Here is a 23,560-nt window from a genome sequence, read left to right on the forward strand (position 1 = left end):
CATATCCATATTTAATATATCCAGTACATGGATAATAAGTGCCATTTTTAAGTTTAAAATGAGATTAAGGTATATACGTAATATTACAGCCATTTAATGATTTTATAACATAATTTTGGTCAGAGAGCACGCGATCTGGTGCCTGCCTATTAGCTTTATTTTAATAAAAATAACGAAGATGTTTTGTGGTAAATAAAATTCGAATACAAGAAATTAATTTCATTTATTATAGCATAAAATTTGTTGCGTCCAAACTTATTTAATAGGCTTCTCTGTACTTCTAAATACCTACGTGTTTTACATGTATAAATACATATTGTTTTAATAATTCAAGCTCTAAGAAATAATTTTGTTATTCAGAAAGACATTGTAAATCCTTGAAATCCTTATCTTTAAAAAATAAATGTTATTTTGTAAAATAATATATTGTTTTAAATATTCGAAATAAATATATCACACAATTGCTTTTTTTTAGTTAAATAAATTGCCAATATTGTATTCTTCTAATTTGTATTTTTATACGTACGGACCGGTAATATAGGCGATTAAAAACAGTATTTTCACGATTAATGACATGTTTGAAAAATATGTGTCTTGACTGCAATTTCAATTGTTCAATTGCTTCTTTCTACGCTCTATTATGGGTCTTTACCCATTGTGAAAGACTTTAATCTGTCAATCTGTACAAACAAACACCACGCCACTATGAGGCACTGCGGGAACTCGGTATCTATTTGATTAAAAAATATAATATTAAAAAACCGCAGCACGCTGCCGAATCCTAGCGAAACCTTTTAAATTACAAATAAATTATTCATGTACAATACACTTAAAATAAACATAAGTGTTTTTTAATAATAGCATATTCGTTCGCACTATTTATACATCATAAGTAGTAAGTACCTAAATTAATTAATCTCAGTAAGTAACATAATTACTACAACAAAAATATTTATAATACTGAATAGCTTGTGCATCATTACACAGCCAAAATTGAAGTTATTTTCAATTCCTACATAGAATCAAAATCTACGCATACGAGCACTCGGAAAATCTTATTTCATTCACACCCATATCCAATAACTGTTAGATGTAAAATTATATTGAACAATTATACATTATTTTTTTATTTTAGTACCCAATATATGGACGAATAGATAGTTAAAAGCGCGTATTTAAAGATTTCAGATATTTCATAATATGTCACTGATAAATTTGTCTTACCTTGAAATCGTAATAGGTAAGACTAAGTAATATGATCGGTTTGATTTTTGTAACAAAAATAATCGTTCTAGACCACAAGATCCCTCTACCTACATTGACCTCCTGAGCTGAGGTCGGCACGAAGTTCTAAGATCGGTAAGTGGACTTGAGGAATTAACAGTGACTAAATCGCGGCTTCTACTGGAGATACTGTTTATCTCTATAAGTCTTTGGTCCAGTTGCTTCCCTTTACTTCGTGCAATTATAAACGGCAATAAAAGCAGCAGAAGGCAATAGAAACAAAACATTCGAGACAAAAAAATCGTAGAGTCCAACCGATATCTGTGGTTATTTATCTTAAAGCGGCATTAGAGTTAAAATTGACGATCATTTACACGAAATGAGTTCGCGTTCCGTGCGACAGCTTGTTAAGCTGAGCTGCGGATAGTAAGCTGGAGTGTGCAGCGTGGTCTAGCAGCAGCAGACGTTCTCCTCGTTCGTCGTTGGCCAGCATGGCACGAGCGCAGCGGCTTTCACCGGTTTCCAGCACGAAACTACAGACCGCCCAAAACGCGTAGAGGAACGTTAGCATCAAAAACACACATATGAAACCTGAAATGAATGTTTTTGTCACATAAATAATTAATATTAAACAAAGCTTACCTATAGGTGATAGTTACTTTTAAGTAGTCCAAAATTATAATTTTGCTTTTAGACCTTAAATTCAGTTTTTTTTTAATTTCACATGACTTGCATTTCGCACAAAATTATTGTTTAAGGTATGCTTTCACCAAATTAACCAAATAAGATACGGTAGGGATTATTTTTATGTCGTCAATGAACATCTAAGTAGGTATCAACACCAAAACGAAGATTGTAATCCTGCTTTTTCAACACTCGTTCAAGTGACCTCGTTTTTCTAACTACCCGCTACCCGTAATCATTTGCTAAAGTTCGTTAAAATACTTACGGTAGTAGTTGTGTCCACCGTATATATCCACGATATTAGGGTAACTGTCCCCGAGGATCATGGCGGCCATAAATGGTGTAATGGACACACAAGATGCAATGACCCAAGGTAACATGTATTCTCGCTTGTATTTGATCGCGCCGTGGAGGAGGGAGATGCAGCACATCAGGTATATAGATGCCAGGATCGTGCTTGTATACAGTATAATAACAGTTACTGAAATAGAAACAAATATTTAAGTTAGGTACTTTGAAAATCATGGTGCCCATGGATAAATATTTATCTGTAACTAACATTAAATAGAACGAGTTTTGTTTGAAATAAACTACAGTTATGCTGTTGATGATGACATGCCAAAAGGTAAAGGAAAACTCCGGGAAATGTGTGTTTGCATACATACCTACTTGTTAGTAGGCATAGCAGCATAATATGAGAAATATTGCGTTGTATTTTGTATGTTTTTATAAATATTCAATTTCGCATGTATTACCTCATTGTTAAAAGTAAAAAAATACTAGATTAAGATACTGTACAACCGTATAGATACCGTGTAGATTAAGGTACTGTAAAACCGGAATGTTAGAACTCCACTATTTTATAGTCAGGCCATCATGAATTTGCGAAGTGAGTCATAAATCATTGCTTAAAATCAAATTAAGGCCTTACCAGAAGCCAGATGCTGTGCTTTAGCGAATCTTCGTTGATTATTTGTGCTAATAACATCTCCTTCATGAAACGTCATTTGGTTTCTATAATTGACTTCATAAAATCCTCTCCTTTCTGCGTCGTCTTCCATATCATCGTGAAGCAATGTCAACACTTTGCCCACATGAGTTAAACAAATTAAAAGTATTATCAGCACAAAAGAAAATAGCGTCTGTAAAGAAAAACATTGCAATTATGTGGGTGCTCTTAACCAATATAAAGGCCAATTAGAAAAACAGAAAACTAATGTACTTACGATTTGATGAGCAGCGATGAGTATAGTGCCTTGTCGTAAACTAAAAGCGAACAAAAAATTATTTAGGCGAAGCATTTTGGACAGCTTACATTGCTTTGTTCTAGCAAACATTTGTGAGGATTTTCTACACCATTTCTATTTAGAGACACGGCATTGTTTGAACACCATTGAGGCATTGAGAAGAAAGAGGTGCGGTTGGCGCATGCTATTTTCTATCGATCAGCTTTTGGACATGCGCACTGTAATCCTTTTGTTGTATCTTGTGGAATGTATGGCGCCTACTATGACGCGCATATCTTTCATTAAAAAACGGAATGTTAGAGCTCCACTATTTTATAGTCAGGCCATCATGAATTTGCGAAGTGAGTCATAAATCATTTTTATCAGATCTCTCGGTCACACTTATGGGCATATCGTAACTCTCGTTCGCACATCTAGTGCTGTGCGAAACAAGGAAAGGTTAAGGAAATAATGCCATTTTTTTTTTATAATATAGGAGTAGCAGACGAGCATGCAGTCCACCTGATGGTAAGTGGCTACTGCCGCCAATGGACATCTGTAATCAACCCCAGACAGGATTAGATATTCCTACCTGAGGTCCGCCATAGATGCGCCGCTACCCCTGAGGACTAAGCTGGAACGCCTCGGAAAAGTCTGTCTCCCTTACCACACCTTTCAAAACGGAATACAGCAGCGCTTGACGCACCTGTTATAAGGCAGAAATAGATGTGGCGGTGGTGCCGCCGGAGTCGAACCACAAAGGGTTCTACCACCATGTATTTTAAAACGTCCTTTAATAACATCCATATTTATATTTTTTACATAATTACATTAGTCATCAAAGAAAGCGTCCTTTAATTATAGCTACCTACATCCGAGCAGCATTCCTTTATCGATATCGAGTTGTGCGGCATTGTACATTCCTTTCACGTCATCTTTTATGACTCGGGTCGCACGTTCGTAATGGCTCGACTATAGCAATGTGCTCGCTGTGTATCTATGTCGTGGATTAGGTTTTACATAGTAGTAGTGATGAAACTACCTTCAACTTTCAATCGAGGCGTCCAAGGTCTAGGAACGCACCTCTAGTTTTTCAAAGTTATGTACGTAATTGTAACTGAGACAATTAAGTATCGTCCATATTCTTCATTTGGATGAAAAATGCCAGGCCACATCATCATCATCATCAACCCATTACTGTCCCACTGCTGGGCACGGGTCTCCTCTCAGAATGAGAAGGATTAGGCCATAGTCCACCGCGCTGGCCAAGTGCGTATTGGTAGACTTCACATACCTTTAAGATTTTTATAAATCTCTCAGGTATGCAGGTTTCCTCACGATGTTTTCCTTCACCGTTTAAGCAAGTGATAAATAATTTCTAATACGCACATACATTTGAAAATCAGAGGTGCGTGCCTGGGATTTGAACCTCGGACCCCTCGATCGAGAGGCCGCGTTTCTTAACCACTAGGCTATCACTGCTGCCACACAGAAATTTATGTCGTACGCGCGAATAGACACATTGTAACAATAAACCAATTAATTTAATCAGAGAACTGGGAGTTTGTAGAGAAAAAAATACAAATATTATAAATTAGTTTTATTTCACAACTTACAATAGTAGTGATAAAATTATGACTATAAACCGAACTTTTAGCTGGCATTAGTTTATTTGGATTATATTATAATTCACTATCACAAATAATACATGAAAAAAATGGATATTATATACAAAAGTTAATTTTGCCTAATGCTCAAATTCAAAACATGCTAAATATAATAGAAATAATATTTACAATAATGGGATGTCGCAGGATAGGTTTAAATGAATTGATATCATTTTTGTTTAGTCTTTGAAATGACGTTAATTTGTACTTATTTCTTGTTCTAAATTAAACTTAGTCAAGAAAATTTATTTAAAAATAATTAATAACAAACTTGCTTTCTGAAGTAAAGAAGTAGACTCCCAATAGAATATGTTTGCATAAATCTGTGCTTGAACTTTGCTTGGATTTCACGTTCATAAACAAATCATATTATTAATTCAATAGTAACTGTATCCATGGCCATACAATGGATGATTTTCCATCGTGCCGAAGTGCGTCCACAAATCTGTGAATCTTTTGGCAATTGTTAATGTGAAAATCAGAAAAAATGTTATTCTATTTTTAATTTCGTCATAATTATGCAACTGTCATTTTATTCTGCGAGATTTGTAAAAGGACTCCGTTAACTTAGTTTTGCATTAGCGCTCTATTTTCGTACGTTGACAATGTTGCGTTATTTTTACGTGAATTTTGTAACGAGAACATTTTTCTTGTTTGGAATAAAGTATTCTTATTTGATATTATATTTTTGTTCTATTTGATGTAGCAAGTTCATTGATATAACAGTACAATTAACGTCCTATGTAGTTTAATGAGGTTCATTAGGTCGGGCTAATCAGGATGTGTTAATCAGAATATTTTCCATTTAGAGTACCTACCACCTCCTATATAGGTTAGGTACTTTTCTAAACGAAAAAATACAAATTGTTTTAATATTGAATTGTAAAAAACTACTTCTCTGTCTAATAGATTGATTTACGAATATTTTTCAAAATGGCTTTCAATGACTTTTTCCTATTTAACGAACACAACAATGTTCAAATGGTCGTAATGTGGCCACGAAGAATATTAAGTGTCTTAAATTAAGCATAAATCAATCCATTAGACAATAAGTACTTGTCCAATACTACTAAAAATAAAGACACAATTTCGGCACTCTTACTTACAACATAACAAGGAGGTAACTTAACAAAATTTCAAAATGTGATTTAAAAATACAGCATTCTTATTTGCCTTTACTTGTAGCTCGTTCTTTAAGTGTGCGCGATAAAATATACAATAACCATTATTGTGTAGAACAATTTTTTTTGAAACTATTTACATTTAAAATATATTGTGCGTTACTCATGCATAATAACAATTTAGATTATTTTTTTACTATGGTCTTTATTTTTATTAGTCTCTGGTTTGTATATAGACAGTCACGAAATCTAATAATACATGGCGAGCTAGTCAGAATTCGTACATACGACAGTTTAATACTAAATATCTTAATTAAATCGATTATAATTGGGAATACTTACAGCACTTATATAGGGGTTACAAGATAAGGTATGAAAATATGCAATAACGTTTTGAAGTAGCATAAACAAATGTTATAATGTAAACAGAATTAAATTAAGAATTAAATGTTCATTATAATTGAAGTTAACATAGATAACAGGGGTCAACCATACATTATGTCATATTTTGGAATTCATCATCTCTTACTTTTCTAGAATCATAATATTGATTAAACAGGCGTCCATTATGAGGTATAGCTCCCTGCATTTTCTAGATTAATTTTAGTGAAAGTAATTTCAGTATTTCTAATAATAAGATTTTCAATATGTATAAAATGTCAATTTTATACTATTTTTAATGTTCATGAATGTAGTCCATTACAGATACATGATATTATAATTAAATATTTAGTGACTAACATTAACTTGACTTATACCCTTTTGTAACGTTTTGTCTCATTTTGATGGGCCGTTTAAAAACGTATGACATAAGGTATGGACGACTCACAAAGGTGTATTGATTACGACAAGTTACCTTCTAGGGACGGATAGAAACCAACATACACTAAACGAATCAGTTTGACGTCTGATCTCGTATTTACAATCCATTACATCTACAACACTTGTTGATAATAAATAAATGCAAAATAAAAATCTAAGGTCACGTGACAAAACAACCATATTTAAAATATATGTATGTTACATAAGACAATCACTTTTTCTAAATGTAAACAATTTTTCTGAAAATAGCCGAGTTTATATTAGAATTTAGAACTCTTACGCAATACACTAACAAGTTGTCATCGAAAACTTTGTGAAAAATTATTTTAAATCTAATATAAAGTAGTGGACAATGACTTAATTAGAGCCATGGGCAGATATAAGCCGACAAGAACCTAAATGAACTGTTATGTGGACTAAAATTTAATACAAAACTACCATAATAATGATATATGCAGATACAGGGGCATTGGGCGCAACCAGATAACCCCTTATTCATGGGCATAGATGAGCATCCTTTAGGATAAGCAAAATATTTTATTTCTTGTCAATAATATTGCCATTTTCTTAACATTAACTCTTTGCGCTTTCATTACGGTCCTTCTCGGCATTTAGCGTCAATGCAGTCGTGAATATGGTGAATGATAGCAAATCGACAAATCGAATGGAATAAAACGGATAATTATGGATGATTGTTTTGATATTTGTAAGTTTTTATTAATTTTGCACATGTCACGTTTCGCGGACGCAGATTTTTAGGTCACGCATCCAGAGGCGTTTAATAATCAGCTTACAATTTTCGATTTTTGAATGAAAAACGAATTATCCTTGTAAGTATCTTCCTCCCGAGTAATAATTAACATAGAGTGCGTTTATGCCGCCAACTACTAAGTACGAATCGTAGGTAGATGTGTATAAAACGAATCTTTTCGTGAAATGTAATATGCAGATATTTTTTACAGCATATTTTACAAGAATTACGAAATTGATGATTATTAAAATAATGAAATTAGCCTTAATTTACTTATTCATTTAATAATTCATTTATTTGAACTTAAATTATGATTGTTCGCTTTATACCGCGCAGTAATGGCTATGTTCTCACTTGTGCCTACTGTTCGTACTCGAGTGGACTTGCTCTAAACTTCATATAATTCGTTGTCTCCTTTACTTTTCTTGGGTGTTTTGGTAATTAAATTGCGTCGTTTAAATATTATGTGCTTAACTGCACCATAAAAGTAAAATCCTGATTTTTTTAAAAACATTAGTAAGTCGCAGGACAAAGAGTCCTATTGTCAAAATATATGAATTTTGTCTTCGTCATATAAATTCAATGTCAGTCAATTACAATAACAACTTATTATATTACTGTATCTTGATTACAATTTAATTATATTTTTATTACATTCTATAACAATTAATTTGATATTTATCAAATTTGCGTTGACGATTACCTTTATGGAGTTGGAGTTATATGATAATTGTAATCATTGGTAAGAGTAGCATAACCTGTTATTACGAATATAATAATATTTTGTCTGTCATGCCTGGTTTTTTGTTTTATCATACAATCGAATATATAATGATATCGTATTGTAGATATGTTTACAAAATATTTTGAGCCATGTAATTCGTGTTAACATTTGGACAGCATTTATCAATCTTTTATCTAACATTCAAATCTCTAGAGTAGAACTACGGATTATAAGGAAAAGATAGATAGCACGCAGAGTAGGTTTAAGAAAAATAAAACTTAGTATCAAGTCGAAGCCACGTAATTTGCTTATAAGCGCTAAATATGGCATTGTACGGGTACGAATACCATTTTTACAAATGGTTACTCTTAAACAAGGCGGAGTGTGTATTATTTGCATATCGTCTCGACTCTACACAGCTATCTGTCTTTTTTATATAATCCGTGAGTTCAATCTTACCTACATTTCCATACCGTATATGTTATACTGCTATTGCTATCACTAGGCATAAGGACCTTCTTGTTACGCAGTTTATGTCCGTGTGTGTGTGCCCGCATGCGTGAATCGTGCCCGCGTGTGTGTGACAAGACAGGAAAAGCATCTATGAAATGATAGGATGCGATTAGCACACATGCGGTCCAGAACCACACACAAACACAAACCCGCGTGATAGAAAAACGGTCCTATAACAATACAGCTAATAGTACAAAGTTAATATTAATTTTATATGATTAAATGGACTAACAGAGGGGCTATTTGCCATACTACAAAATATTCACATATTGTTATAATTAAATAACACTTAATATTCACATATTTGTTAAGTAACAATACCTTACACTATGCACTTACACTAATCACAAATCCGTTGTCAGTTACAGCCTGCATTGTGTTAGGATAATTATTATGTATTTGAAATTGTTGTGTTAACAACAGTTTTATTTAAGTTACAGTTCATTCAATTGTTTGGTTAATAACGACAGTTGGGGATGCAGTATATATCTTTAGAATTTGACATTGAAATCTACCCCCTATTAACATGTCTTTCTAGCAAATTATTGGTAAGATATAGCACAACTCAGTATTTAAATGTAAAGTGTTAGGACATTTTCCTGCCATGCGGGTTTACGCCCGCACGCAGTCTCTTTACCAAGCAAAGTTCTTGTGGTATGCATGACAGGAAAGTATACATGAAACAATAGGATTTGGATCCTATAGTTTTATGAATACTTTGATAAACACTATTACGTATTTTAGTGGAATACACCTGCGTTAACCCGTGTGACAGGAAAAAGGCCCTCACTCTGTTTGAATATGAGCAAACTTATGTTTAAAGTGTAAGTGTGTAAAAGCTGCAATTATTATAAAGCTTAAAATTAGAACAAGGTGATGGTTGTGTCTATGTATATTTGAGCATAAATAATGCAGTCTCATGTTATAGTATATAGAATTGATTTGTACCGTAAATTTAGTACCACTATTAATTGTGGAACTAAATTTCGTGAATGAAGTGCATTAATTATAAAAAGCATACGTAAACATAAGTTTTATGCGACATTATACTTCACATGTAGTAGGAAGAAAACTGGTGTCACAATAGATCACTCATATCAGCCACAGTTATAATTGTTAGATATGATTTGAACTCCAAAATCACTAATATATTTTTGAATTTAAGTTTAATTATGCCCTCTCACTTTATTTATGTTTTTGAATGTGTATATTAAATAGGTAAGCCCTCAAGTCACTCAGGGATGCCATAGAATGAACATTAATTTGTAACAAATTAACAACTATTTTTTATGGATATTTTGTCGGTTCCAAAATTCAAGTCAATATGGCGAGAAAGAAGGATCGAAGAATTTCACATAATGGATGTACGAGTAAGTTAACACGATAGTGCAGGAGTTTTGCCTGGTGCAGTTGAGTCATACGTGATGCTTCCTGCCGGTGCAATTGAGGCGTGCGTAACTATAGGGCGGCATGGTAGGCAGATGGATATTTTAATTACATCGTAATCGACTCAGTGTGTCATAATTTATTGTATAAGTGTGCTCAACGGTTCGATAATTCAAGAGCGACTACTATGACCAGAGAAAAGAAAACCATTATCAAAATGGTAGCATGTTTGAATTTCACGCGATGGTGCAGGAGTTCCGTCCGGTGCAGTTGAGACGCGCGTGGTGCAAATACAGGGCGGCGTGGTAGAGAATTTCATATTTTAAATTTAAAATACCTCGTAATCGACTCAGTGCATCGTAGATTGTAACGACTATGACGAGAGAAAAGGACACACTGATTAGAATGGTAGCAAGTAGTTCATGCGATAGTGCATGAGTTCCGTCCGGTGCAGTTGAGTCGCGCGTGGTGCAAATGCAGGACGGTGTGGTACACAGATGGATTTAATTACATTGTAATCGTCACTGTGATACGTTATGTCGTATGTTTAAAAATTCAAGAGCGTTTACTATGACGAGAGAAAATAACACACTGATTGAAATGGTACTACATAATTTACGCGATAACTTTAAAATAGCACGTTGTTCACGCGATAGTGCAGGAGTTCCGTGCGGTGCCGTTGATGCAAATAGAGGGCGGCGTGGTAGAGAAATGAATATTCCTAATTACATCATAATCAACATAATGTGACATAGGTTGTTAGTTGGTGTTGTGCACGTGGTAGTCTTGAAAATTTACGAACGTTTACGATGAGAGAAAAGGACACACTGCTCAAATACGTAGAACGTAGTTTACGCGATAGTGCGTGAGTTCCGTCCGGTGCAGTTGAGTGGCGTGGTGCAAGTACCTACATTGCGGCGTGGTAAATAAATGAATATTTCTTTTTACATCCATTGTGATAAGTTTCAAAAATTCAAGAGCATTTACTATGACAAAAGGACACATTGATCAAAATGGTAGCACGTAATTCACGCGATGGTGCAGGATTTCCGTCCGGTGCAGTTGAGGGGCGCGAAGTAACAACTATGACGAGAGAAAAGACACACTGCTCAAATACGTAGCACGTAGTTCACGCGATAGTGCAGGAGTTCCGTCCGGTGCAGTTGAGGCGCGCGTGGTGCGAGTGCTTGGCGGCGCGCGCGCGCAGGCGGGGCGGCGCGGCGGAGATGGCGTACGACTTGAGGTGCGACTTCAGCGTCGCGGGCAGCGGCAGCCGCTCCAGCCCGTACACCGACGTGCGCGCCACTATCGCGCGGCAACACAGCTCCTGAAGGCTCAGCACTGCCAATGGAACGTTCAAATTCAAATTTAAATTCTTTATTTGCTAGAACACAGTTATTACACAGATATTATATACATACGAGCTTTTGCCCGTGGCTTCGTTCGCGTTACGAAGTAATATTATTAACTAAGAAGATTTATACAAACTTTCATCCCCTATTTTATCTCTTTGGGGTAGAATTGATCAAAATCCTTCCTTAGCGGATGCCTACGTCATAACATCTACCTGCATGCCAAATTTCAGCCTGATTCGTTCAGTCATTTGGGCTTTGCGTTGATAGATCACTATGTCAGTCAGTCACCTTTGAGTTATATATATTTTTGATTACATTCCAGTGTATTCTACCTGTATAAGATTTGCAAATTTCAACAAAATTACCAGTTACCAATTGAATTATAATACCTGAATGGTATTAGTTGATTAATAATAATAATTACATAAGCATTAAGTCAACAATATGATATATTTATATTATTTTATTAGTAAACTAACTATGCCCCGCGGTTTTACCCGCATTAAAAAAAAACAGGGGCACAGCTAGTTCTAAAATATAAGTAGCCTAAGTTACTTCTTATTACAGCTACCTGCCAGTAAAAGGCCCGTCAAAATCGGTCCAGCCATTTCAGAGATTAACCAAAAGAAACAGACAGATAGACAAAAATTTAAAAAAATGTTTATTTTAGAGTATGTACAGTATGTTTATTCATATGCATATAGTAAAAAGCGGTTATTTCAATATTAAAAACAGACACTCTAATTTTATTTATATGTATAGATTAGTAAACGAGCCATACAGTCCACGTGATGGTAAGTAGCCACTGCCATTGGTTATCAACCCCAGGTTTAGGATAGGGTCACAAATGCTTTGCTATCTCTGAATACTAATTAAAAATACCACGAAAAATATGTTTTCCTCCCAAACTCTTCAAAGCAGACAGCAGCACTAAGCAATGCTATTATTAAGCAGTAAAATGTTTGGCAATAGTGTTTCAGTACTATCAATAATTGAATAAGATACCAATCCTATGAGAATATTGTATTTTATACGGATAAATATAGTAACAAACATTGTATGTAATGCTATGCGCAATCAGCTGACAATCGCAAATAAATAGTTAAAACAACACAATAAAAACATTTTATAAAAACCCACATATGAAAACCTTTTCTATCAGTAAAAGCCTTCTACAATTTAGAGAAATTATGAAAATATATTACCTATATAAAAATATAATAAGATCAAAATCAAATAGGAAAATAATCCAAACATTTAAATAGATTAAAGTGAAGGCAATATCAACATACCTTTGTTACTCCTCCATAGCCTCTCCATACCATTCCGGTGCAGAGCCATCCGTGACAGTTCACAGAAGCTCTCCCTAATGTTGAAGTCACACAGAGGGCTGACCTCGAAGAACGCCATGTGGTTCTTAGCTGCATACAACTCCGCATCACGCTCCTGCACTTGCCGCTTGAACGCTAGGTGTAACCGATTCCCCACTAACACCTTTGGCACACCAGGGGCATGCTGAAATATATAAATAGACATTATTGTATTTATATATGTAGATAATGAAATATATTGAAACTACAAATAAACACCAATTTCTAGCTTGAAGCAGTTTGTTGAGTTTTGATTACCTAGAACCTTTTTAATGGTAACAGCTTGTTCTATATATTAGTTATGTTAATGGCCATTTACCAATGGACAGCACATTGCTACAACCACTAGCATCTAGTAGTTGTACCAGCAGGCTGCCTGTTGGCATTTGCCACTTCTGTGGTATTAAAAAAATTAATTAATTTGGAGTGTTTGTTATTTGAAAGTTGTCTTTTTATAAGTAATTATACGTTTCTGCAGTATAGTTACTAACTTTTACAAAATGTAGATCAACATTTAAAAGCCTGCACTGAATTGGATTTGCCTATGGTCGTATTTGTGTATAGATAAAATCACTTTAATTTTTTCATAGATGAAGATATACTATAAACTATCACTATAAATACCATTTTATTACCTTCTCAACTTCCTCCAACCACCTGTCAATACTGTCGAATGACCACTTGTTTGTTATGTCATATACAAGCAATATTCCCTGTGCTCCTCTGGAGTAGGACCTGATGATAGTGCAAAACCTTCCTTGTCCCGATGTATCCCATAACTGTAACTTCACTCGCTTGCCGTCCAATAAGATTGTTGTGGTCTTGTATGCTGTTTGAAATTAAATTAAATATATTTCTTTGTATAGGCCTGCAGATGCACTTACAAATTGTAAGTTACAATATTTCTCTTATACTACTACCAGATTAGAATGTGACCTCAACCTAGTAGATCCAGTAAGAAACTTAGTGGGTTAGTCTTTTTTCCATAATCATTATTAATAACGAGCTAGCAACATATGGGTGATCAATAGTGTCTTCATACATTTTATATTCAATTCTGTGCTTCAGGGGGCATGTTAAACCATTTTCCCTAGTTGATATTGCAGGATAGGAGTTTTTTACCATCATTAGAGGTCTCATAGTAAATATTGGTATGAAAACACCTGACATGGCCACTAAATCTATATCCCCTACAGCAACATGCATTACAGCAGTGTGGTTGTGCATGAAAAGAAAACACTGTAACTATTCTGTGATCTGACTGAAAAGATGTTATATAATTTTCAACATAATCTAGATTCCATTTCACAGAAAAAATAACTCTCTAATTATAATTACAGATGTCCATGGACAATAAATATCCAGTACATTTGGGTTATTAGCAATTTACAGTTCCAATTACATAAAATAATAAAAAAAGACAAATATCATGTACATACCACTACCACTACAGAAAGGAGAGTCAGCTGAGCCATCCTCCAAGTCCTGCAGGATCTCTTGCTTGCCAACATCAGAGTCACCAACCAGCAATACTTTCAGGAGATAGTCATATGATTTAGGAGCTGCCGGGGGTCTCCCTAAAATAATACAGGGCTATTTTTTTAGTACTCATTTCCTTTCAGTATTCATAAGAATTGTTAATACTAGTATATTATAAAGTTTGGAAAGTAGCACAGCATAGAAAGTTAACTAAGACACTCAAAACACACAGTTTATAAACAAGCATTGGTCCAATTTTTATTTTTCATACAACTATACAAGTCAGTTACTAATTTAAATCAATATAAAATACAGAAAGAATGTAATTGTGTTCAATTGACAATAAAAGCTCTTGTGGTATTGTGCGTATCATAATATTACAACCATATAAATCGATATTACTCACAATATTTACATGACAACTGTCATATATGGGACAACAATGCAAAGTCGCAATCAGATATTTACCAGTTCTCTGATGGTGTGATCGGGGCAGAGTGGTGCTACCGTTCTGCGCGACCTGCCCCGTCGCTTGCTGCGGTGCCGCTACCATCCCCGTGGTGAACATACTTTCGAAATAACTCGCCTGACGTCCAGGTGGTCTCCGCCACACGCAATCGTATACATAATACCGTCCAAACTTATTGTTTTGTTGTACCCATGTAACTAATTCCGTATACCACTCACGACAGTTAGCGAATATTGTCACAAGGCACTCAATACGGTCGAGATCACAAAAATTCAACGGCCCTAATAAAAATACACATACGATTAGTGTACACAAGGTCGTCACATAGTAAATTGTTGACTATCCACTGGTTAATCATTCCCCAAACTTTGGTGTCATAGTGTAATTTGATGTGAACATTCCTCGCCAATATAGTAAAAGCTTTCGTATACAAAAACAAAGCAGTAATCAAGAAAATAATTAATGTAAATGTAAATGATTAGATTAGCTATTGAATAAAGCACAGATCACAAAAACACAGTAATTTCTACAACTGTCAGCTGTCATATTTTTTGTAGGTTGTAGGCCTGAATTTTTTATCTTATCTTTAAAACCAGATTAAAGGTTTGACACATACATCCAAAATAATCAAATTATTATTTGTATAAAAGGAGATGTTTCATTTTCGGCCATCTCATGTACACTATATCTAAAAAACACGAATAATTTGTATAATTGAAGAAAAATACACATATATTTTGATAACGTAAAGTATTCCTGTTTAAAAATATTTAAAATAAATATAGTTCAAAAAACTAAAAAACACGCTTTTATGATAAAATTAACTAAAAAGTAGAAAATCTAAATGAATCTAGGAATCAATTGGCTACTTGACACTTTTTGGGAAACTGTTTTAATGAATTCATATACGTATTATATATGCCTTTCATTGATCATTTTTTCGAAAAAGGGCTATTTATTAATAAAAAACATATTTTTATTACGGTAAACGGAACGTTACGCCAAAACAGGCGGTCAAGTGTCATTTCGTAGCGTGACGTCAACACATTGAAAATATAGAAATAAACTTCGACGTTACACATACTTCAGGTTTCGATGTAGTGACGTCACATGACATTTGAGGCAGCACTGTCGCCGTTTTGGGATTTAAAATCCACAGATAAAAAATCGAAAATTTCTTTTTAAAAATTAAAATACTTAGAACATATTAAAAAATAAACGAAATACTGCATAATTTATGTTTACTTATAAGCTATCATATCCAACATATTTCATATTTTATTGTTATAACTGTCAAGTACCCAATTAAGGAACAGTAAATAGTATAATTGTGAAATAAATCTACAAAGTTTGAACGAAATCTGGCCGTTTAAAGTGGGTCAAAATCGCGCCCAAAGAAGTCGGTTACAAACATACAAACAAACATACAAACAAACATACAAACATACAGGTGAAGCTAATAGAAAGCGTGTAATAAGCATTCCTCATTGAAATATTAAATATGGCGGAATACTGTCAATGTCAAGTTTTCAAAACTGTCGATGTCGATCAGGGAACGTATGTGTACCCCACACATAGGTTACTATACTCTTTGGATGTCGGTAATTCTGTATTTCGCTGTTTTGTCGTAAAGTTATTGTTACCTTAGTACTTTACAACCTGGCTTTTGTTTTGGGTATCCCGTCATTATTTCTGAATTTAATTAATTATTTATAATAACAAAACCTCCTTTTAAATAGTATATGGTTTTTAGGTGTAAGTGACATGTCCAATTAAAAAAGAAGAAGTTGTCAATTTGATATGTGTAAAAGTGGATATATACATACTATATAATAGTGGAATCCAATGTAAACGTTGAATAAATATGTACTGATGAGAAGATTCCATTTCAATACTGAATATGTTTCTGCTCTGTGCTGCTTACGATTTTAGACTGATTCTACCTTACTTGTTTACCCAGCTTATGTTTTATGGACTCTTGTGATTTTCGTGCGATCGCTGTGAATTGTGTTGACAAGGATTCAATATCATCAGGTAAACTATACATCAGTTAGTTGTATTAATCGTGAAATAATCGTTAATAATTTTAAACTAGAGAAGCTAATCTTTTTACATTTCTCTTTTTATTTTAGATAATTACAATAGCAAGACAAGGACATTCTTTAGATGACAAAATAATCAGTTATTATTGCAACTGCATCGCTGGGCAACGAACCGTACTCGTGTCTCGTAGGTAGCTGCGCTCACATTATGACCATTGTTTGACGTTTGGGCTGAACTCGTCACAGGATATTACAGAACCTGCTACATGATTGGATGAAAATATTGATAAGGGAAGATATTGAAAATTAATAAATAACGTATCTAAGTGAAGAATAAATAAAATATTATCTAGATGTGTACTGAAAATTGTTTTATTTACACACTTAAATGTTTTAACTAAATAAATTGTTATTGATGTACATATTTTGGTATGTTTGTTTTAAGTCAAGATTTACGAAAGTAAATATAATTAATGTTTATCAAATATAGGTATTGTTTCTCAATACATACAATACAATATTTATAGATCTACGCCCATTCGCGTAAAATATATTAAAAAGTATATAATGTATATAGTAAGATAAAATAGAATGACAGATGACATTATTACGGTAATCTCTACCGCCATGATGTTTTTCCACTGTTGTGTTGCAAGTTTGTGTAAATTATTGTTTTTAAACAATAAAACCAACATGATTTGAAGAAAAGGAACGCCTACGAATTGTTCTTTGCATGTCATCTTAGTTTTTAGTATAGTGTACAAAAGGTGGCCGGGAGCCCATACATTTTGAAACATCTCCTTTTACTAGACATCTTCAATATGCCATTCGAATATAAAAAAAATCTATAATATGAGGTACATAATTCGTTAACGTCTACATTACAACTTAATTCAATTACATTTACAACTTCGCGGACCATTTCTAATGACACTGCGCATTTCCAGGAGTTCCAAAATTATCTACATATTATAGGAGCCTGTAGAAGACTACTAAAGCTGAAAAAATATATAGCGTTTGATTATGCATATTGGTGGCAATGGGAACCGCATTCTCCGCTATAGTTAAATAAATTTGTTTCCATACCTCTCAATGCTTTAATTGCTTCACACGACATTCATAGAAATAGTCGTTATGTGGGAATATAAAAATATCTATCATTTATTTTCTGTAGAGCAATAGGTGCATATTGTATAGTTATGTTCGTATCGTAAACGTTCTGCACTTAATCATAAATTTATTCAGTAAAGGAAACTATTTTATTAAGGAAACACAATTATTTAATTATATTTTTATTACTCTTATTCATTTATGAGATTATTATTACGAGGTAAATCATACATAATTGATAAGGCACTTAAAACATGTTATAAAAATAATATCATGCAGCATAATTATACACTTGTATAACAAATCACTTCAAAAAATAGGAACTGTATGTAATAAAATGGATTATATTAATATGTCTCATAGCCCGGTAGAGGGAATGTGCGGCTGAAGCTTTCTACTTCTTCCTTGAGATTCTTAATCTTTTCTTTAATGTCGGCGTTCTGTTCGATAGTGTTATTGAAGTCCACCAGCTTGGGTCCAGATATCTTGGTTATTTCTTGACCCAGTTTCAATGCTTTATCAATACAATCAACCACCTTGTCAAAGTCCTTTTCTACTAATCCTCGGGTAGTTAATGCAGGAGTACCTGAAATAATTATAATAAAATGTCGTGAATAGTTTGGAGGAATGGGATATTTGGATCATTTCCTACACAGGAACAAACAGTGGCGTAGCGTGAAAGAAGAATTTGCCGTATCCCATTTGAATATCTGTCTGGGAAATTAAAGAGGCCCAGAAAAGCTAGTGATCTATTTTGTAAACCAAAAATCGAGCATCGCACTTTAGATTCTTCGACGTCTTTGATTTTCTATCACGTTAGGCACAATACAGAGTATCGACTGCATGCTAGTCTGGAACATTATATCATTTATGTCCACCCACCTAGTCGGATGCCATTCGGATTGAGGGCGCTAGTGTCGCCGGGCACGGTGTTCTTGTTGCAGGTGATGCTGCACAGCTCCAGGATGCGCTCACGTTCACGAGCGCAAGGTGCACGTCCGTGCCGCCCGTCGGTTTGGCGTACCAGCGCCGCGCTAGCCCGAATCATATCATTTCTGTCCACCTACCTAGTCGGATGCCGCTCGGATTGAGGGCGCTAGTGTCGCCGGGCACGGTGTTCTTGTTGCAGGCGATGCTGCACAGCTCCAGGATGCGCTCAGCGCGCGCGCCGCTGAGGCCGGCGCCGCGCACGTTCACGAGCGCGAGGTGCACGTCCGTGCCGCCCGTAGCGATCGCGTACCCGCGCGACGCCAGACCGGAGCAGAGACGCTGGGCGTTCTTTATCACCTGTGGGACAACGATTACTCAATAAAGGCTTCATCGAACTACTTTTAACAGCAATCAACGTTTCAATTGCTTTTGGTAAGATAGATAGATGTAGCGATCAAAAGCTTGCAAATGTTTGAATGTAGTTACTTTTGGACACTTGATGCAGCAAGATGTGAAGCAGCGACGCAATCGCTAAAATGCTAATCACTAATGCTAAAAGTAGCTAGTTTGCTAGGATATGCTGTCTACTGATACTTCTTTTACTGAAAGTCAAAACTCCTTAAATATATTACGACACTATCTATTTCTTTAATGAATAATCACCAGTCTAGCATAATACATACTTGTTTCTGATACTCCACGAATTCAGGTGAGGTGGCCTGTTTCATGGCGGTCGCGATACCAGCAATAGCATGGTTGTGGGGTCCGCCCTGCAGCCCAGGGAACACGGCCTGGTTGATCTTAGATTCCAGGTCGTACATCACTTTTTCTCCCTTAGCGTTGACAGAGCGGACGCCTTTACGGAAGAAGATGACTCCGGCGCGTGGCCCGCGAAGCGTCTTATGAGTGGTGGTTGTGACTATGTCGCAGTATTCGAACGGGCTTGGAATCACGCCTGGAAGAATGGATTTAGCTTAATACTCTTCTAATATAATAAAAATAGAAAATGGTATAACTGTACCTTAGGTACATATGTATCGCAAGAAGACTTTGCTAATACATATTACTTTACTTTCTTAAGTCTTTAATAGAAATAAAATAAATAAATGGCGAGTATACCAGCGGCGACTAGTCCAGATATATGGGCCATGTCCGCCATAAGGTAGGCGCCATTTTCATCTGCGATTTGGCGGAACCGCTTGTAGTCCAGGCAACGCGAGTAGCAGCTGACGCCCGCAATAATGAGGCGAGGCTTGAACAGCTTCGCCGTTGCCGCTAGCTTGTCGTAGTCTATTAAACCTGTTACTGGATCCACCTAGTGACAATGGAAAGGGTGGGCTTATTTTAAAATGTAAATGTTAGTGTGTTCTTATAAGCCAGTTTCTGAAAACAATAACACTGTGTTCTAACATGCCAAGCTCTAAGACCATGTGACAAAAAATGGATATGAAATTTAGGATGAAGGAAGAGAAAGACGGAGGAAGAAAATGGATGAAATGGTCTTTGAATTTTATTTTGTGCAATGGGCATTTCAGAATATTCTACTAATAGAAGGCCACAACCAAAGTGGGTAGGAGGGTAGGGTAGGGATGCAATAGAAATTATTGCGTATTGAGTACTATGAAATTGTTATGACATCAGTGCAGTGCTCATGTTTAACTTATTCACTTAACACAATAATCTTTTCAGACATTACACATTTATCAGGCATTTTCATACTCTCCTGCTGCACTGTGAAATAAGGAATAAATAAATAATGGATTATTGGGATAAAATTTTTCAAGTCTTGAAAAACAATCATATGACAATATCTATGATCATTGTAGATAAGGAAAATACTTGAATAAATGTGTTGCGGGAATAACACAATAAAAATGCACTTAAAATATGCATTCCATAAAATGTGGTTTGCTAAATGATAAGGAAAATATATATGTATTAATGGACTGCAACATCTATTGAAAAAAGGTAAGTATGTCTTGTTAATACTAATAAAACTGAGTTTTAGATGTTTATATTTATACAAGGTAAACCAAGATAACACCTACGGAGTGTTAATTGATATGAATTTTAGGATTTGAAGTACCTCAGTCTTTAAATAAATTACTGTAGGATAATACATTTCTTTCATCATCAATCTTAATGACAATAATATCTAATATAAAAAGTTACTTAGGCAGTTAAATGAATGAAATATAGCCATTGACGACAAATGTATTTCACATATAATTTTTCGTGCAAAAACTTATGAGATGGAATATAAGAAGGGTATAGCATAGTATGAAGTTTATTGAAATTGATAAAGAATTGTTTGAGTTCAATAAATTTTATCAATGTTATCAAGAATATTACTTATTGAGTTGGAGTTTGAACAGAGTTTAGTTTCTACTTATTGATCTCAATGTTACCAATGATGCAAATAAACCTGTCTTGTTTAAAATGTATGTAACATAGGTCTTTACATGTGCATGTTTTATTAGAATGTAACACATATTTTATACTGTTGAAAACAAAGTATTACTTTGTATATATTACCTTATAAGGCATGCTCTCGAAGAAGATTGAGGTTGCTGATATTTTTTTTGTGGCAGTAAAGAACCCATGTGTAAGATGCCCACCATCAGGCAAGTCTAAGCCCATGATACGCCCATGGGGTTCCACAACACCCGTGTAAACAGCAAAGTTTGCTGGAGAACCTTTAGACAAAAATATATCATAATTAAACAAATGACCTTAAAATACGACAAATACGCATCTAAGTCATTTTTATGACTCCTTAAAGACAAAATTGATATTGCTATAATATAAACCTACTTAATATGTATTGTAAAAAACTTTTTCCATAATGAAGTATGTTGTAACATACCTGAATAAGGTTGAACATTAACCCCCCATTCCTCAGACTTGAGCCTGTATGCTTCTAATGATCGTTGTTGCGCCAAAATCTCAATTTCATCTATATATTCATTACCTCCATAGTATCTGTGAATTATTTCATAAAAGTAATAAACCTTTGTGAAGTCTATTTGACAATCTATAGTGTACCTGATGTTCATAATACTACATTTTGAAAAACCATGTTTGTTATGTGATGGGAAAACTATCTTACACTATTACTTGTTGCGGTCATTAGATTGCCATGGTCATATGCTGTCCATGGAAAAATTTGAAGAACAAAGGACCATCAGAAGCCTTGTGCCCAATAGAAGTATGTTATAATTTAGTGACAATAACAATAATTTTGATCTACATAGTTATTATAGTTTTGTTGTTTCAGTTTTGTGGTAACAAGGGTCTTTAGGTCAAATACAAATGATAATAATTGTTTATTGCACAATTTTTTTGTGATAAGACATATACGATTAGCAGAGACCAATTAAATAAAATCATTACATATATATCAAATACTACTTTTATTATTGGTTTAAGCATTATAAAGTTTCAATCACACATAAGTGTATGTCATCTTTAATACTCTATCTCTTGAGTATTAACATATAATATTATCTGATAAAATTGATAAATAAAAATAGAAAGTGGTTAATTGATTTCAAACATAATTTAAAAATTTAAATCAAAATATTTAAAGTATTAAAAATAAATACCTTTGGTGCGGCAATCCCTCGGAGTATTTATTGTGAAGGCAAGAGTTAAGGCACTGCAGGACAGGTAGAGACGTGAAGTTCTCAGATGCGATCAACTCCAAGCCACTCCTCTGCCTATCTTTTTCTTTCTTTATAATTCCAAATAATTCAGGATCAGTGTCCCAAAGATTTCCATTTAATAATTTATTGTTCATCGCGCTTGTGTTATGTATTCCTCTACGTTTTAAATCCTTTTAAATTATAAAATAATTTTGTTTACATGAAAAAAATATTTAATATAGTTATTTATAACTTGTATTACAGTAAGAATTCAATGAAGACTGAGTTAAAGTTATACAAAGCAGTTAATATAAGGATCATGAATATATTGACCTCAGCTTGATATCAGAGTAGCGCAATCACAAATAAATGTTGGCATCATATTGTTTTTGATGTAGTAATCTGATTATCATAACGCTTTTTAGTATTAACACGTACATAAGTTGCAATAGACAAGCTGTTTAAGACTGTGTCTGTAGAAATTATCGTTCAGTTTACACAAGTTAACCTTCAATAAAAAGTTTAAACTACTGCAATTATCTTAAAATAATCTATTTTGAATTTGAATATTATCTGAAATTATTATTGTGTATATTCAAACTTACAGTATTTTATAATCCAATGAATCACTGCTATACAAATCGCGTACAATATTTATTTAATTCCAATCAATTTGAAAGTGTACGTGTGCATGAACTTTTTGTATTGAAAAGGTTTGTCAGCAGTTAGTGCAGTTACTGATAATTGCTTAGTTAAGACTTACGTTAAAGTAAAAACTGGCTTGCACTTGTCGCTTATAAGGTCTTGTAACACGAGGGCAATAGACGTTTAGCAGTTTTGTTACATCAGAAAAACAAGTCTTTACTATTATGTTGCTCATATTTAATAACCACGTACGGCGGTATTTACTGAAAATATAAAACAACAAAGATTTACATACGCAAACACATACATTTATTATCAGTTTTGATAACCCATTATGAACTTTATAATCATTTAAATTGACGTATTGGTGCTACATAAATTTTGGCGGTATCTCAAGG

At 34.2% G+C, this 23,560-nt stretch overlaps 3 protein-coding genes across 4 annotated transcripts; all 3 read right to left on the minus strand.

Annotated features, from left to right (window-relative positions):
- Nucleotides 1–206: 206 nt before the first annotated feature.
- LOC140744244 (uncharacterized) lies at nucleotides 207–3,581 on the minus strand. The gene is made up of 4 exons (XM_073075776.1): nucleotides 3,135–3,581; nucleotides 2,840–3,050; nucleotides 2,174–2,389; nucleotides 207–1,815 (listed from the first exon to the last, which is right to left on the minus strand). The coding sequence occupies exons 1-4, from the start codon at nucleotides 3,243–3,245 to the stop codon at nucleotides 1,595–1,597; spliced, it is 759 nt and encodes a 252-aa protein (XP_072931877.1). The 5' UTR covers nucleotides 3,246–3,581; the 3' UTR covers nucleotides 207–1,594.
- A 1,138-nt stretch (nucleotides 3,582–4,719) lies between these two features.
- Nucleotides 4,720–15,331, minus strand: Rab40 (RAS oncogene family member Rab40). The gene is made up of 5 exons (XM_073075779.1): nucleotides 14,791–15,331; nucleotides 14,283–14,420; nucleotides 13,479–13,672; nucleotides 12,766–12,988; nucleotides 4,720–11,459 (listed from the first exon to the last, which is right to left on the minus strand). Exons 1-5 carry the CDS (start codon nucleotides 14,888–14,890, stop codon nucleotides 11,248–11,250), a joined length of 867 nt encoding a protein of 288 aa, XP_072931880.1. The 5' UTR covers nucleotides 14,891–15,331; the 3' UTR covers nucleotides 4,720–11,247.
- A 2,778-nt stretch (nucleotides 15,332–18,109) lies between these two features.
- Shmt (serine hydroxymethyl transferase) lies at nucleotides 18,110–23,535 on the minus strand. 2 transcript variants are annotated; one of them, XM_073075780.1, is made up of 8 exons: nucleotides 23,281–23,535; nucleotides 22,479–22,708; nucleotides 21,740–21,855; nucleotides 21,409–21,569; nucleotides 19,993–20,188; nucleotides 19,557–19,828; nucleotides 19,011–19,230; nucleotides 18,110–18,529 (listed from the first exon to the last, which is right to left on the minus strand). In XM_073075780.1, exons 1-8 carry the CDS (start codon nucleotides 23,395–23,397, stop codon nucleotides 18,291–18,293), a joined length of 1,551 nt encoding a protein of 516 aa, XP_072931881.1. In that variant the 5' UTR covers nucleotides 23,398–23,535; the 3' UTR covers nucleotides 18,110–18,290. The 2 variants fall into 2 exon arrangements, with proteins under 2 accessions (XP_072931881.1, XP_072931882.1); XM_073075781.1 differs by lacking the exon at nucleotides 23,281–23,535 and adding an exon at nucleotides 23,123–23,274.
- Between the last annotated feature and the right edge of the window lie 25 nt (nucleotides 23,536–23,560).

This window comes from Epargyreus clarus, unplaced genomic scaffold, assembly GCF_041222505.1.
Source record: "Epargyreus clarus isolate Ecla_fem2 unplaced genomic scaffold, WU_Ecla_fem_2.2 ptg000008l, whole genome shotgun sequence".
NCBI classification, from domain to species: domain Eukaryota; kingdom Metazoa; phylum Arthropoda; class Insecta; order Lepidoptera; family Hesperiidae; genus Epargyreus; species Epargyreus clarus.

Excerpts from the sequence above, each read along its gene's own strand:
- LOC140744244 (XM_073075776.1), bottom strand. The coding sequence starts at position 3,245 with ATGTTTGCTAGAACAAAGCAATGTAAGCTGTCCAAAATGCTTCGCCTA. Across the intron at positions 2,390-2,839 it reads AGCACAGCATCTGGCTTCTG|TAACTGTTATTATACTGTAT; the intron begins GTAAGGCCTTAA and ends TTTCTATTTCAG. Across the intron at positions 1,816-2,173 it reads CGGTGGACACAACTACTACC|GTTTCATATGTGTGTTTTTG; the intron begins GTAAGTATTTTA and ends CATTCATTTCAG.
- Rab40 (XM_073075779.1), bottom strand. The coding sequence starts at position 14,890 with ATGTTCACCACGGGGATGGTAGCGGCACCGCAGCAAGCGACGGGGCAG. Across the intron at positions 12,989-13,478 it reads GGTTGGAGGAAGTTGAGAAG|CATGCCCCTGGTGTGCCAAA; the intron begins GTAATAAAATGG and ends TATATATTTCAG. Across the intron at positions 11,460-12,765 it reads GCTATGGAGGAGTAACAAAG|TGCTGAGCCTTCAGGAGCTG; the intron begins GTATGTTGATAT and ends TTCCATTGGCAG.
- Shmt (XM_073075780.1), bottom strand. The coding sequence starts at position 23,397 with ATGAGCAACATAATAGTAAAGACTTGTTTTTCTGATGTAACAAAACTG. Across the intron at positions 22,709-23,280 it reads AAGCCAGTTTTTACTTTAAC|GATTTAAAACGTAGAGGAAT; the intron begins GTAAGTCTTAAC and ends ATAATTTAAAAG. Across the intron at positions 21,570-21,739 it reads TAATGTTCAACCTTATTCAG|GTTCTCCAGCAAACTTTGCT; the intron begins GTATGTTACAAC and ends TTTTGTCTAAAG.